We start from the raw sequence: 16111 nt of genomic DNA, 5'->3' as shown, positions 1-16111 counted from the left end.
GATAGAATTTGTTTTCCTCCCACTGAATATCCCATTTCTCTGCACGGGAGAATACTTTTCTTTTTGACCATGCCGCATGGCTAGTGGGATCTTAGTTCTCTGACCAGGGATTGAACCCATGCCCCCTGCAGTGGAAATGCAGTCCTAACCACTGGACTGCCAGGGAATTCCCAGGAGAATACATTTTTGTATTCTCCCATGAATGTTAACAGCTATGTAGAATTCCAGTCTGGTCGAGTTGTAACTTAACCAGTGCCCTATAGCAGAAACTACCCATGGGTTCCAATCTGCCCCTGTTCTAAACCAGGGTTGCAGTGAGGAAATGCCCATGGGTAAAGGAAAATCAGGAGAAGAATTTTCTCTCCCTCTAAGGACCTATTATGGGCTGGGGCTGTGACAGTCACAGGCTGACCTGGCTTCTCCCTGCAGTGCCCAGTTGGATAAATGAGGCATAACGTAGTTCAACACAGGTGGTTGTGTTGGGGGGCATGGGAGCTCAAGAGGAGCCCTCTCACCTGGGGCTGGGGGCCTAGGTTCTTCCTTAAGTATATACCATCTGCTGGCTGAGCATCTGGAGTTGGAAGAGACCCTTTGAGCCTGGCCAGAAATCCTGTTTTTACAACACCACCTCCTACAGGTGAGTACTTCCTGTTTCAAGCTGTGGGAACCTGGGCAAACTCCTTCCCCGTTTCTCTGAAATGAAAGTGTTGGCCGCCATAACGCACAGGCCTTGGGTTCTGGAAGCTGGGTAATTGGGAGAGATGAAAGGCCTCAGCTAGCTCCGTAGCTGGATGCTTCACCCACATCATGGGGAATCCTTATCCTGGAAATGTAGGTGGCCTCTCCTTGGTACAGGAAAACCAGGAAAAGGACTGAGAGGACTGGTCCCACCACCATCCAGGTTCACAGACACTCGTTTGTGGTCCTGTCCCCTCTGCCCTGTCCCATCTCCAGCTTCCCTGCCTGCTCCTGGCTTTTCTTTTTTTACCTTGATGAGTAACTGTGGGCTCAGGGTCACTTCTAGCTACCCCACACGGCCTGCCCCACACCACTGGGCAGCCCTGAGGTGCTTCCCGGCCTCCTGTAAGACGTGGAAGGACTTGCTGGCAGTGCTTCTGGCCGTCAGCTGCGTCACTCTGCTGTAGATCCCGATCCTGCTGTCCCTGAGGAAGGTGCTGGAGGCTTTCCAGCTGAGCTGCCCTCGAGGTTGGCTGGGGAACACACTGAGGCGGGCCTGGACCAGGCCAGACACCGAGGAGAGGCAGCCTGTGGCCAGGGCAATGGAGAGACCGTCTTTGGAGGAGGAGACTGATGGAGTATCCCAGACAACCGCTGAGGAAATCAGGGAGTCAGGGGGCCCTTCAGAAGACCACTAAATCACCCTTTATATACACACAATAAAGCTTTCTACTTCTCTAGTGCTCTGGTCTTAACTCCCTCTGGTACTTGTGTGTGTTTGTACCATGTGCTGGGGGGCAAAGCTGACCTTAACTGTGTGATGTGAAAGTGGATTCTCTGGAAAGGCTGCAGCAGTGCTGGGTTCCTGGGGAAGAGGATGGGGTCTGCTGCCTAATTAGCATCAGGACAGAAGGTTGCCCTGGACTGGGGTCTACAAGGTTAACTGGCCCAGACTTTCGGCCTCAGCTGCCAAATTTGAACCCCCTCTTTTAAGGGAAACAGGCTGTGGTCACCATCTTTGCCTCCCAAGGGCAGCTGAGGTCTTTCCTTCCCCGTCTCTTCCCTGGCATTTCTGGGCTGTGGGAACTGGGAGTTCACTTCCCTTCGCACACAGTGGGGAGCCTGCAGGCCTCGGTCTTCCTGCCACTATACTGGTTACTGACTGCTGCTGGAATGAGGGGGCCCATTAGCCAAGGCTAAGTGGGGTCTCCTTCCCTCCCCAGCCACCTCCTGGACACTCAGAACTGGAGCAAAGCATCCTGCCCCTGGGTGAGACTGGAGACCTGGAGGCTGGGAGCTGGAGGGCTGCTTCCCACCGACTGTGGCTACGGAGTAGGAGTGGGTTTGCTGTGGCTGGGCATCCACAGGTACCAAGGGGCACTTTTTGGTTCTTGGCTCCAGTCCTAGCCTAAGCTCTCTGCGCCGCCCCTGCCTCCTGGTAGCAAGTTCCCCCTTTGTTCAAAATGGGGTCTGTGAGCTGCAGTAGAGGAGCTTAGACAAATGCAGATAATCCAACAGAACTGCTCACAGCTGCCTCAGCCTCAAGGGTGCAAAGGGTCCACCCCTTCATCCTCTGCCCCTGCTGCAGCCTGGGGGTGGGGTCTTTACCTCAAGGGGCAAGGGTGAGACCCCCTGTCCCTCCACGCTGTATCCCTGGGGCTGAGCCATCCTCCCCCCATGACATCCTTGCCCCAACTGCAGCTGCTGCCACCATCTTCCAAGAGTATGAACCCATCCTCCTCTTCTCTGCCTCCCCGCCTCCCTCTCCTCTCTCATTCCTTATTTGTAGGGTGGCCAGATAAAATATAGGACACTCAGTTACATTTTAGTTTCAGATAAACAATACATTTTAAGTATGTCCCAAGTATTGCCTTTTTTCTTCTTCTAAATCTGACAACCTTTCTTCTTTTCCTCCTTCCTATCCACACCCCCACCCCAGACCCCACCTCAGAGAGTCGGCAGTCTTGTCCTGTTCTGGCAAGTTGCTGCAGTAACGTGAATTAGTGGTGGGAGGAGGGTGCCTTTAGCTCCAGTCCTATTTCTGCCACCCATGGGCTGAAGGAAACAAGGCCAGTGCATTTTGGGAGCTGTTTTTCATCTATAAAATGCGTCCATAAGTGCAGATGGAAAGTACTAGCTGCTGTTGAACATTAGCTTGATTAGTCTAAGAGTCAGGCCTCCTGTTCTGCCCATGGGCGGGCTCACCCCAGCGGGCTCGGCCCTCAGCTCATTCCCAAGGAATCTCAAGTCCTTTGGTTCCCAACCATCCACAGTCTCTGTGTAATTCGACGACTCCTGTCAAGAGATGTGTCAGGCCCTGGGGCTCAAGCCAGCAGCTCCATGTCCCTGAGGCCATGTCCCTGGAGCAAGAACATCCTGGGGCCCTGGTGTCTCCTCTAGTCACCCAGGGTCTTGGTGGATGGCAAGAGGCCATGCTTCTCAGAGACCATGCAAACAGTGGACCGGATGCTGGGCTTTGAAGCACAAGCCCTGCCCCCTCTGCTGTGAGTTTCCTTGGAGGAGCTGCTTAATTAGCATTGTGGGTCTCCATTGTTCCAGCTGCCCAATGGGCATAACACCTCCTCTGCCCACAAACTGAGATTGGAGAGGGTGACATCCAAGACACTTCCACTGGACGATCTAGGACAAACAAGTCATTCCTTCTCTCCTTCTCTGTAAAAGTAGGGTCTTAGGAAGCAGTATTATAGGGCAATTAAGAGCAATGTCTTTAGAGTGAAAAAAAAAAAAAAAAACAGGTCTTGGATCTGCCACTTAAGAGGGCATGGGTTCGATCCCTGGTCAGGGAACTAAGATCCTGCAAGCTGTGTGGCGCAGCCAAAAAAAGAAAAGAAAAAAAAAAAAAGAGTTGTATGATGTTGGGTGAGTGACTTCACCTCTCTGAGCCTTGGTTTCCTTATGCATAGGTGACCATGATACGTGGCCTCAGGGCAGGCGTGAGAGTGAAATGGGCTAAACTCATAAAGCACTTGGCACTGTGTTTGGTACATAGAGAGCACTCACCGAATGACAGCTGTGGGTTTTTTTTATTATCGCCAGGCAGCAGCTAGAGCCAGATGTGACTTCCTTTGCTTCTAGGAAAGTGCCTTTAATTGCTTAAAACATAAGCTGTGAGTTGCAAGGGAAGGTGGCGAGGGTGGTAGAGATGGGTTGGGGAAGCTGTGTGCTCTGAGTCAGACGAAGCCTTCTCTAGGCAGCTCCTACCTACCCAAGGGGGCAGCCACTGCCATAGATCTGGGGGCTGGGTCACCTGGGTCTCCAAGAGAGTCCACCCCCTCCACGGCTCTGTCCCTGTCCGAGGTGCTGAAATCTCCCCTAGTACTTCTTATCTTGCACACCCATGAATCACTTGCTCCCTACCTCCATTCAACTTCACAAGTATATATTGAGCATATACTATATAAGGAGTAGCAGTAAAAAGAATTTAGATACATCTCCAACCCAGGTTGCTGATAACTCATGGAGAAAAAATTCAAGCACACAAATGCCTCAGAAGTGAGGACAAAGGCTAGGAGACTCGTTTTGCTATTTTTTGGGTTTCAGGGACATCCACTTGTTTTTACCCTTGCTTCTTCCTTTTCTGCAACCTCGGCATTCTCCAAAGCTGTGCCTCTCGTACCTTTCCTGATCTGACCACAGCATATGCATTTTCCCCAAGGCAGCCTTTTCTTTACTTACTAGTGTCACAGAGTCAAGAGGACTACTGAGCAATTTCTGGGGGAAGAGTAGGATATATAGACCGAAAGCAGAGGGTCAGGGGTCTCTGGGAAGTGAGGGAGCTGCCTAGACAGGGGTGAGCTCCTTGTCGTATTTCTGCATGCCCTCATCCGGGAGCAGCACCTACACTGTGTAGCTGACCTTCTTGGTGTGGACAAAGCTATAGGTGTTGTCAAAGCGCAGGACATCTGGGGGGACAGATGGACAGATGGGTAGTTTGGCCTGGCTTCACACTCCCTGCGCCCTGCCCTGGCCATGGGGGAGAACGGGCTGTGTTCCCACCTGTTGTGTTTGCCAAGCTGGACCAAGTTCCCCCGACTCCTGTTCCCTTCCCCATGGGAACTGCCATTCCTGAGCAGGGCCTGTAAACAGAAACTGACCTCCTCCTGGCATGTGCCCAGCCTGGCTTTAGTTGCACCAACTGGCAATGAGAACAGTAGCCACTGCCTCCCATTGTGTCCACACCTGGACAGTCACATGACAGGTGTGCCAGGGGGGCATTTCGGCACATCAGAGGCCTCCCAGGCCCCTTGATGAAGTGGGGTGCAGGGCGAGGCCTGTGCATGCCTTCTGCCTCATTACAGGCACCCGAGAGGTAGGAGTTGTAGCCTCTGCTTCACAGGTGAGCAAACCTGTGCTCAGTAAGACTTTTGCTCAGGGTTATGCAGCTACTACGAGGCTGAAGTGGGACCCTGGTACCACACTCAGCTGTGTGGCTCTGGGCAAGTTGATTTACCTCTCAGAGCCCCAGTTTCCTCCTGGGGAATGTCACTGCCCTATTGTCCCTTGCCTGTGTCCTGCGGCCTGAGTGCTCTCAACCCCTTCTGTCTCTGGCTCTTGGCACACGATAGGTGCTCTCAAGTATGGACCGAATGAGTGACTGTATGGATGAATGGCACTGACCTAGGGTGTATGTCCATGGGGGGGGTGGTCACTACCCCTCTGTTTCTTCCTATAAACCATGGCACAGGTGGCTCCAACCTTCCAGGTCTGGGGCCCAGCCAGGGCAGACGTACAGACGCGAGCTTCCGTGCAGGTGAGGCTCCCATCCTCGGGCACCAGGTGGGCGTTGTAGCGCTGGCTGCGCTGCACCTCCGTCATCTCCCCAGCCCGTTGCCACTCCCCCACCTTGGTCTTTAGGAAAACCCCGAAGCCGATGTCTGCACCGTCCGATGAGAACTGCCACCTGTGTTGGGGGAAGGAGGGGAACAGGTCGCTGCTCAGGCTGAAGGGTCCCTGAGGGGCTAGGGCCCAGCCAGGGGTGGGTCGGTGGCCTGTTCCTTACCTGAGGACACAGCCTGGGAACAGGATCTCGTACTCCACCTGGTGCGAGGAGCTGCGGCTGATCTGCACCAAGTGTTCGTACTGAGTCTTCACCTGGTCCCGCATGTACATGGACTTGGGGATCTCCCCACCATAGTTGATTTGCAGACACAGAGCAAGATGGGCTTGCTCCCCCCCTCTTGCATTGTTCATGCTGTTTCTCCTGCCTGAGGTATTTCCCCATCTCCTGGAAGTATCCTGCTCATCCTGTCCTCCCCTACCCATCCCCCCAACCCTGGGAAGCCTCCTGTGTCCCTCCATCCTCAATCAGGGCCTCTTCTGGAAACTTCCCCTTCCAGCTCATCCCTCTGGGTCAAAATTTCCCCATTTCTTGTTTGCCTGCACAGCTGCTGAGAGCTCTGTTAGGGCAGGGCTGGGACTAACTCAATACCTGGCTCACAGGGGTTTCTCCATAGCCATTTGTGGAATGAATGAGTGGGTGAGAAAGGAACCCAGCTCTACTCCTCTACCGTCCCCTGTTCTGGGGCTCTTCATACCTTAGTTAAGTATTTGGGGCCCCCATCTGGGTCGGTCAGGGCCCCCCCAAACTGGGCAGGCAGTTCCTCAGGACTGATGAGTTTCAGCAAACCTTCCTTCCAGTTGTCTGTGGGGAGAGGGGTTGAAGGGTGACTATTGAGCATGGAGGGGACCCATCAGCCCCCCTCCTACCAGGAGGACCTGACCTTGGGGAGAAGCCCTACAGGAGCTAGGCTGCCAGGGCCCATTCCCTAGGCCCCCAGGCCTTAGGCTGCAGAAGTGTCTTCCAGCATTGTGTTGCTATAGAAACATCTTTTCCCTGGCTGATGGGTTTGCACATTTTTGAGGGTCTCCCAGTCATGAGCAGTCAAGATTAGAGTTGTTTAATTGTTTCAAGGAGCCTAATGAGGTCAAGGACCATGTCAGGGGCCACACTGTGTGCAAGTGGCATACACAAGTCAGACCTCTGGGTGGAGAGGGACAGCCCTGGGTCTTTGAAAGGACCTCCTCCTCTCTGCTGCTTAATCACCACAATCATAATGCCCATTATTGTTCTTCATGCCCTATGCAAAGCTCTAAGTGTTCTGGATCCTGGGGTGTCACCATGGCCCCAGCCCTATAACCAATTCAAGTTATCCCCTGCTGTGGCCATGGGAGATACCAGTGGGATGAGAAGAAAGACCATAATGCCTGGCATCTCACAGCCAAATGCACAGAACCCTGTGCACCACCAAATGGGGCAGAGGCCTGGACGTGGGTCTGGAGTGTGGCAGTTACCCACACTGCTCCAGGATTTGGGGGCTACCTGTGATCCACCCAGCTCCCTACCCCAGTGGATCTAGGCAGAGGCAGAGACTCAGGTATCAGAAAGGGAGAGAAAACAGGGATTTGTTAGATTCATCCCCATCCCCCTGGATCCTCAGATCTCCTGATTTGATGATCTGACCATTCTGATTATGAGATGTTATCCTCCAAGCTCAGGGTCACCAGTTGAGTTTAAGAACTATTTCTCTTCTCTATTTCTTTTTTTCTATCATTAAAACATTTTTTTTTGCCCACTTATAAAGGTAATACATGTAATTCTGAAAGTTTAGAAAGTACAGAAATATAAAAAAAAATTATAAACCACCTGATTTCTTGCTAACCACAAAATTATTTTGTTGTATTTCCTTCTAGAAATATATTCTTGTTTTTATAAAAATAAGACCATACTACCCACACCACTTTATAATCTATTTTTCTTTTAACTTAATGACATTTCCCATGACATCAAATCACTTTTCATGGCTGCCCAATAATTCATCAAATGGATGCATTGTTATTTACTTATCCAGTCCCTTCTTACTGAGCATTCCTTCTCTGAATCACTTCTCCTCTTCCTGCTCTTCTTCCTCATCCTCTTCAGCCCAAACTGCCTTTAGAAGCACTGAGGTGATGAGTGTTGAAAAGAAACTGATGCCCATAGCCCAGAGGTTGACTAGCAACCAAACTGAAACTGATAAGGAGAAAGATGTGGAGGCTTTAGTCACCAAAGAGGCATGGCAGGAAGTAAGACAGAGGTAACAGGATAGACTCTATAGTGTAAGGCCCATTTCATCTTTGAGAAGGAGGAGCCTCTGACTTTAGGCGATGTGTGGATCTCTGGAGAGGGTGATGGACCAAACTTACTCCAAAGTTCATACGTAGAGCTTAGGCGATGGAGCTGGAATTACTTATTTCCCAACACTATAATTTTCCTGTGAGTGTCCTCACTCAAGAAGGGCTTCATGAGGTTGTATCCCACAGGGAACAGTTTGGTGGCTGGAGAGATATAAGCAAGTATAATGGGGAAAAGATAATTCCACTGGGCCACTCTCTCCATAACAGTCATAGCCAACAATGTGGAGGAATCATGAGTTACCTTGGCAAGTTCCAATGCCCTGCATCTGACAAACCATCCAACCAACGGGTCAACTAAAACAACAAGCAGCCAACTAACCAACCACCCAATCAATCATTCAATGTATCAAACAGCCAGCAAACCAGCCAAAAAATAGCCAATCAATTCACCTTCTCACCAACCCATCAATCAGCCTACCAATCAAAGAGCCAACCTACCAAATAGTCAAACAACCAATCAACATGTCAGCCAATCAGTAAACCAATCAGATAATTAAACAACCAGCTAACTGCCCAACCAACTGCCTTTTCCAGTCAGTCAACCATTCAAATAACCAACCAGCCAACCATTCAAACAACCAGCAATCAACCATCCAAGATACAGCCAAGCAACAAATCAGCCAACCAACCAACCAATCTGCCAACTAGCCACTCACCCACATAGGCAATCAAAATGCTAACTAGTCACTCAGTCAGTCTACCAAGCTAACAACTATCCAACCAGACAACCAGATATCCAGCTAACCACCAGTCAACCAGCCAGCTAAACTGGCCAAATAGACAACAAACTAAGCAATGAATCAACCAGTCAACCATCAAACATACATCCATCTTTCTATCCACCCACCCACCCAAACAACAACCACCCAAATACCTACTGAGTTTCCACCTGGCCCCAGGCCTGTGAGGGATACAACAGAAGTGGAGAATCAGAGGCCCTGCCTTCAAGGAGCAGACAACCCAAGGAAAACAGGATGAATACACACAAGACAACTGGAGGCCCCAGAAAGCAGTTGACAGGAAAGGCCAGACTGGGCTGCACCAGCTGCCAGTGCCAGAGGCAGTTTGAGGAGGGAGAGATCAACATGGGTGGGAAAGGTGAGGGGGGATTCCTGGAAGAACTGAGGTTGGAGCTGCCTCTTCTTGCAGTAAAGCCAACCATAGAAGTTACCATTTATGGAGAAGTTACTCTGTTTCAGGCACTCTGATTTGCATGCAGCCAAGCAACCAACCTGCCTCACTGCTATCCAGGGAAAAAGGTGTTAGTATTGTCGCCAGGGTGCAGATAAGGAACTGGAGGCACAGGGGAGTGAAGTCACCTGCCACACACCTTCCACAATGAGCATGAACTTCAGGGTCTCTGGGTAATTCTCTTCAAGGAGGTCAAAGAACTGTGGAACCAAGAAAGACCCCATGAGAGCCCACACCTCTTCTTCTCCTACCCCCATTCCCTTTGCAACCTCCCCTCTGGAGGATTCAGAGGGCTGTGGAGGGTTTCCCTTCTTTCTATCACCTCTATGGCCCCTGGAGGAAATCTCACCCCAGACTATTGCAACCATACCCTAATAGTAATTACATAACAATAATCATTTTTAGAGCAAATGTTATAGCAACGGTAGTATATAATAATAATTTATGTAATAGTAAATAAAACGTTTACTGTTTATTAAACGTTCACTATTTGCCAAGCACTTGTGTATACACTTTACGTAACAACTCACTGAAATATCCCTACATCCCTTTGAAGTGCAATCAGTATCCCCATTTTGTAAGTGAGGAAAATGAAGCATGGAGGGATAAAGTGACTTGGCTGAGTCACAGAGCTAGGGATGACAGGGCTGGGCGGGGTTTGTCTGAAGCTGGCCCCTATGGTCTCAGTACAGTGTTGTCCCTGAGGCCTGTTCTGTGGTATCTTCCAGCGAACATATCTTTGGGTCCTGAGCTGCAGGGATGGGGCCCAGGAAGGCCACCACCTTTTACCAGATCCTGGCTCTGAGTGAGCAGCAAGGTCACAGCAGGCCAAGCTGGTCGTTAAAGCAAGCAGGGGTGCCCAGGGGCCTTTCCCCACCTCCTGGTACACTTCCACCAGGGGTTTCCAGAAGTGCTTCAGCCCCAGGCCTTCACAGTCAAATATCATCATGATGGTCTCAATTTTCCTCCCCAGCTGTGAGGATGAGAGCAAGGATCAGGGTGCAGGCTCAGAACTTGGGAGATGGTGACCCCAGCACATGACCCTTCAGGGCTTCTCCCAGATTCCTACTCTGCCCTCAGATGAATGAGTGGACAAAACAGTGAATGCATTTACCACCCATCCATCCACCATCCATCCATCATCCATCACCCATCATTCATCATCCATCCACCCATCATGTCTATCCATCCATCCATTAATTGACCCACCCACTCATCAGTTCACCCATCCATCCCTTCATACTGCTGTTTATTCAGCCAATCATCCCTCTATTTGTCCAACTAATATTTATTAAGCACCTATTTTGAGCCAGACACTAAAAGTATAGCATGTAGCTCAATAATCCAGAGTTCTTGTCCTTAAAGCGTTCACAGTCTGGTTGGGGAGACTGACAAGCAACCAGATCCCCATGGTCCTGAAGTGAGAGCTGGACAACATGGGAGCTGTGGAAACACACGTTAACCCAGACGGGGGCCTCAGAGAAAGTGACAGTTTGAGACCTGAAAGATAGATAGGAGAGAGCCAAGGAAGTGTGGGAGGGAAGTGTGTGTGCTGGAGGTCGGGTTATCCAGACAGAGGAACAACAGGGGCAAAGACTCAGAGGGAATAACAGTAGCTAGCATTCTGAGAAATATGAATTAGGCCCTGTATGCCAGCCATATACTTGCATTATCTAATTTAATCTTTGCGACCATTATTATTGTCCCTGTTCTATAGGTGAGGAAACAGGCTCAGAGAGGTGAGGTAACTTTCCAAGGTGGCAAAGTTACCACCACCAAAGTTACCACTTTCCAAGATGGCAAACTCTTCCAGCTCGGGGAAGCGGCAGAGCTGGTGTTTGACCGCAGAGCCCTCTGACTGTGACAGCAGAGAGCACAGGGGTGTTCCTGGGACCACGTCCCCTGGCAGCCTCACCCGCTCTGTCTGCAGGTCACACTCGCGCAGGATGCACTCACAGTCCCTCATCTTGGTCTTGAGCAGGTCCTGCTTGGTGACAGAGAAAAGCAGGCCCTTGGGGTCAAGTGGCCCGATGATGTCATACCACACAGGGCAGCCGTCATGGTCATAGCCACACAGGGCCCCAGGCATGTACTTCTGGATCACCTGGGCATGGACAAACACACGAAACTTGGCATCATGCACCTCCCAGACCAGGCTGCCGTGGGTTGCCTGAGCCAACACACACCGTGGTACAAGCACTGTCTCTCTGCTGGAGGGCGGCACTACTGTCCAGGTGAGAAAACTGAGGGGCTTGCAGGAGGGGGTCTTGCTCACAGCAGGTACATGGCCAAGGCAGGTCTCAGCCGTGCCTGCTTGAGGCCTCTGGGCTCCTTAGTTCTGCCCCCAATGTCTCCCGTGTCCCTTTCCATGGGAAGGAGTTGGGCTTAGTGATGAAGAACATGTATTCTGAAGGTCACAGACCTGGTTCAAAAACAGATGCTACTGCTTCCCTCCTGTGCATCCTTGAGCAAGTGACGCCACCTATCTGAGCCCCATTCCCCCTCCTCTGTTGGGGAAAGTCCCCAAGATCACACAGTGCCTGACTCAGAGCTTGTGCTCCACAAATGAAACTAGGACCACTGCTTTACTAAGACGCCAGTGGTGGGACTCTTCTCCCCAACTTCTTGGTGAGCTAAGTTTCTTTCCCACCTAGACAGGATGCTTTCACCAAGGCCCTAGGGGTGAGAGCTCAGATCCACGAGCTAACTGTGGTGGTGAAGAGCCTGGATTTGGAGGACAGACAAGCTTGAGCTCAAATCCCAGCTCCACCTTGGGGCTGTGGGACTTTGGGTGGGCTGCTTAACCACTGCTGGGCTTCAGTGTCCTCATGTGTACAATGGGGACAACGGTACCCACTTCATGGGGTTGTGAGGATTAAATGAGATCATGCAGATAAAGTCTTAACTCAGGCTTGGACCTCATAAGCCCCCAGGAAATATTCATAATTATTACAGGAGAGGTGCCTGCACACTCATGCTCTTTGCTACCCTCCACTCATGGTCCCGATGATCCAGAGACTGCTCGGGTGGTAAGTCTGTAAGAGACTGGGGGGTGTGTGGGTGTTGGCTCACCTCGGGGGGCTGCCAATCAGTATGTGGTCAATGTCCATGGTCTTCCGGAACTCCATGTACTGAAAGGGAGTTGAGTGGTAAGATCTCACTGGGCTCCCAGCACCCCTGAGGAGGGGATGGAGGTAGGGGCTGGAGGCAGGGATTGCCCCCACAAAGCCCCTTGCCAAATTTCCAGGGAGGGGGATGGGTCTCACCTTGTGGAACATGGCCTCTGATTTCTGCAGGTCAAAATTCTGAGCTGTGAGAAGATGGAAAGAAGGCATGAGGTGGGAAAGAGGTTGCCTTGCAGTCATCTTGCCCTGGTCCTGGGCAGTGGGGGGCTATGGAGGGCAGTGGGGGGCTATGGAAGGCACTGAGGGCCTGGGTGGGACTTCCCTTTCCTGTCCCCTCCCCTCTCCTGCATCTGAACATGTGAAGCAAGATGGTGTGGTCGGATCCTGAGAGCCTTGGGTCCTTCTGGAGCAGCTGGGACAAGGGCCCTCTCACTGCCCCCTCACCCTGACCTCCCCCACCTCTGCCCTCACCTCAGAGCCAGCGCAGAAGGAAACAGTCATCTGGGTTGGGCAGGGCAGGCAACACATCCTGGACATTTTCTCGGAACTGGGAAGAGAGACGTTGATTGAAGAGGTTTTCACACTGAGCCTTGGCCCCAGACTCAGTGATTGTTTTCGTCTTGCCTCCTTCTCTTCCAGTGCAGTCTGGCCCACAGTGATGGAGGATGGGTGGGTGGATGGATGGGTAGGTGAATGGAAGGAAGGATACATGGGTGAGTAAATAGAAAGAAGAAAGAATGGATGGATGGATGGGAAAAAAAGGAAGGACAAATCAATGAATAGTGGATGGACAGAAGGAGAGATGGGTGTGTGAGTAGATAGATAGACGGGTGGGTGGGAGTAGGAGGATGGATGGAAGAAAAGATAAATGGGTGGATGGGTGGGTAAGTAGATTGGAGTATGAATGTATTCTTAGTTCTTTTCATGTGTTAGCCCACCAAGGCTTCTGTCTTTTTTTCCATCCCATTTTCTACAAAAACATGGTTAGTGATTATCCATCCTCTTCCCCATTGACCGTGGGGATGACAACACACTCTACTCCATCTCTCAGCTCTTACAGACAGGTCATCTTTCAGGGTCCTGGGGAGTGAAAGGGAACACAGTCAGAGTGCAGACCATCAGCATCTTCAGCTCCCACCTAAGGGGAGATGGGGAGGGGCATGTCAGGTAAAGGTCTCTGGGTCTGGCTCCTGGATGAGAAGTCAGGCTTGATCTGGCACCCACACTATTGCCCGGAAGTGGTGCTGTTCCCTCAACCTCTGCCCTGGACAGGGCTGATGTCACCGGGCACTGGGAGACCCGACCCTGGGTGAGGTGATGGCAAAGAGACAATGTCAAGGACATGCTGAGCCAACAGAGTGGGGCAGTGTTCCGGCCACCGCCCTCCCTCCTCCTCTCAGCCCTTTTCCCCTGGCTCTCACCTTGGCCAGGGTCTCTGCCTGCTTGGGGCTCAGGTCTCCGACTCGGCCACCCATGGTGCTGGGTGAGGCTGGAGGAGTGGAGGCCACTGCAGGCAGAGGCCAAGCCTGGTCTGTGGTCCTGACCAAGCGGAGCCTTTTGCCCCCCGTCCTGGGCATGGCTCCAGGCACCTCCTCCTTGGCCAACTGTTGGGTTGCACATTACATAATTGGGATTAAGTGAGGTCCCGTGCTTGGCTCTGGGATAGTTTAGGGTGGGGGGAGGCAGGTAGGCATGGGAGGGCGTGTCAGAGGTCCCCTGCCAGGTGGAAGAGGCTGGGAGGAAATGAGGCTGGCTTCCCATGGCATGGGAGTCCAGGCTAGGTACCTGTAGAACCCCCCTCAGTGCTCCCCAGGCCTCCAGGGAAGGGGGGATTTCAGGGGGAGTGAGGACTGCTTCCTGCAGGCACCCCTTCTCTCCGACCCTCAGTCTCCCCATCTCACTAAGGAAGAGACCCCGCACCTATGGTTCTGCAAACGTCACCCTCACCCTGCTCTGATGGCTAGGAGTCAGGGACTTAGTCTAGTAAACAGTTCATTCACTTTGTCGGGGTGGGAGGCTCATGTCTTTTTGCAACAAATGTCCATATTCAAGAGGAGACAGGCTGGGGCAGAAAAATGGAACTCGAAAGGTGTCCTTGCTAAAGGTTTTTTTTTCCCACAGGGCTGATGCTGCTTTTCCTGTCTTTCAAATTCTATCCTGTGGTGCTGGTCCCTCACCTTCAATACGGGGAAGGGTTGAGCTCCCCCAACCCTGCTTCCCTCCCTTCTCATCGCTGAGGTCATGGGGACACAAGGGTCCTTGTCCAGGACCTCGCATCCCCTGGGTCCTAAGGGAGAGGTGGGGCATGTTGATGCCCTTGGGGTGGTATGGGTGCTTCTTGGGATTTTAAACATCTGATCAGTGAGGGGCGTCCACCACTTGTGCCAGGTGATGAGGGAAGCCCAGAAGGCTTCCCTGTCCTTTGAGATATAGACTGTCAAGGGTCATGCACGTCTAAGGGATTCTCCAGCTGTCAGAAGCTCCAAGAGGGCAGAGGCCACATTGTCAATGACTGTCTATAAGGAAACCAGGAGTGCATCTGCTTGAGACCACAGTACAGCCACATGGCCACATCTTCCAGGCCTTGAGGGGGTCCACATGGGCTGAAAGTTTCCCCTGGTCTAGCCTCGGACCCAACAGCTGGGCTAACTCAAGCCCCTCCTCCCAGTGCTGTCCCAGGTCCCCTACCCCCAGGGCATTCTTGGTCCTCACTCCTGGGCTGTCTTGGGACCTCTTTACGCTGATGTGGGTTAGTGCTGACACCTCCTTGCTCTGGGCCCGATAGAATTGGGTCCAGAAGGAGAAGGGGGGCCGTCTTTGGCGATCTCCCTCCATCCAGGGTGCCTGCCACGTGCACTCAGGAGCAGTTAGGTACCTCTCCACACCCCGGTCCCGCCCCACTTCACATTCCAGCCTCTTTCTGCAAAGCCCCCAGCTGCCACCTACACCCACTTCCTGCCAGGTGGGCAGCATGCAGAGATTGGGTTCCTCCACTGCCCTCTCATTAGCCTCTAATCCTGCCTGTTTCTCACCAGTCACCTTTCTCACCCTAATCCCTCTAACGTGAGGGGCCCCAGTTACCTCTGGGGACATCAGAGGCTGGGCAGGGAGGGCCAGGAAGAGGAGTTGGGGTCCTCCCAGGAGTTCTGAGCCTTCAGAGATACCCCTAAGTGCTTCTTCTGACCCAGACCACAAATAGACACAGAGCACATACTGTGTGTCCACAGCATCATTAGCGTTATCATCATTATCATCATCAATAGTGCTATCTAATGGAACTTTTATTTATTTATTTATTTATTTATTTTTGGCTGCATTGGGTCTTCATTGCTGCGCGGGGACTTTCTCTAGTTGTGGTGAGCAGGGGCTACTCTTTGTTGCGGTGCGCGGGCTTCTCATTGCAATGGCTTCTCTTGTGGAGCACAGGCTCTAGGCACGCAGGCTTCAGTAGTTGTGGTGCGTGGGCTTCAGTAGTTGTGGCTCACCGGCTCTAGAGCATAGGCTCAGTAGTTGTAGTGCACGGGCTTAGTTGCTCCGTGGCATGTGGGATCTTCCCGGACCGGGGCTCGAACCTGTGTCCCCTGAATTGGCAGGTGAATTCTTAACCACTGCGCCACCAGGGAAGCCCCATAGAGGAACTTTATGCGGTGATGGAAATGTTCTGTATCTGGGCTGTGTCCTATTGGACATCACTGGTAGCCAGTTGTCACATGTGAAATGTGGTTAGTGAGACTGAGGAACTCAAGTTTTAAATAAATTAAATTTTGATTAATTTTATTTTATAATAGATTGCCCCGTGTGGCTTGTGGCTACCGTATTAGCACAGATCTACTGCATTTATTGAAGGCTTATTACATGCCAGTCCCCACTCTAAGTGCATCACCTTGTGGGACTTCCCTGGTGGTTCAATGCTTAAGACTCCC

The 16111-nt window shown here is 51.8% G+C and overlaps 1 protein-coding gene across 1 annotated transcript; it reads right to left on the bottom strand.

Moving 5' to 3' along the window:
• Positions 1–4479: 4479 nt before the first annotated feature.
• LOC137776308 (SEC14-like protein 3) lies at positions 4480–13663 on the bottom strand. The gene is given in 13 exon segments (XM_068562630.1): positions 4480–4601; positions 5430–5599; positions 5699–5865; positions 6234–6340; positions 7930–8013; positions 9203–9263; positions 9941–10036; positions 10979–11167; positions 12136–12155; positions 12158–12194; positions 12330–12373; positions 12660–12735; positions 13610–13663. Coding segments are annotated over 13 exon segments (1227 nt in total).
• Positions 13664–16111: the final 2448 nt, after the last annotated feature.

The sequence above is a fragment of the Eschrichtius robustus genome, chromosome 14 (assembly GCF_028021215.1).
Source record: "Eschrichtius robustus isolate mEscRob2 chromosome 14, mEscRob2.pri, whole genome shotgun sequence".
In the NCBI taxonomy this organism is placed as follows: Eukaryota; Metazoa; Chordata; class Mammalia; order Artiodactyla; family Eschrichtiidae; genus Eschrichtius; species Eschrichtius robustus.
The sequence above is the reverse complement of the archived record's forward strand: the minus strand, read 5'-3'. Positions and strand labels throughout refer to the sequence as shown.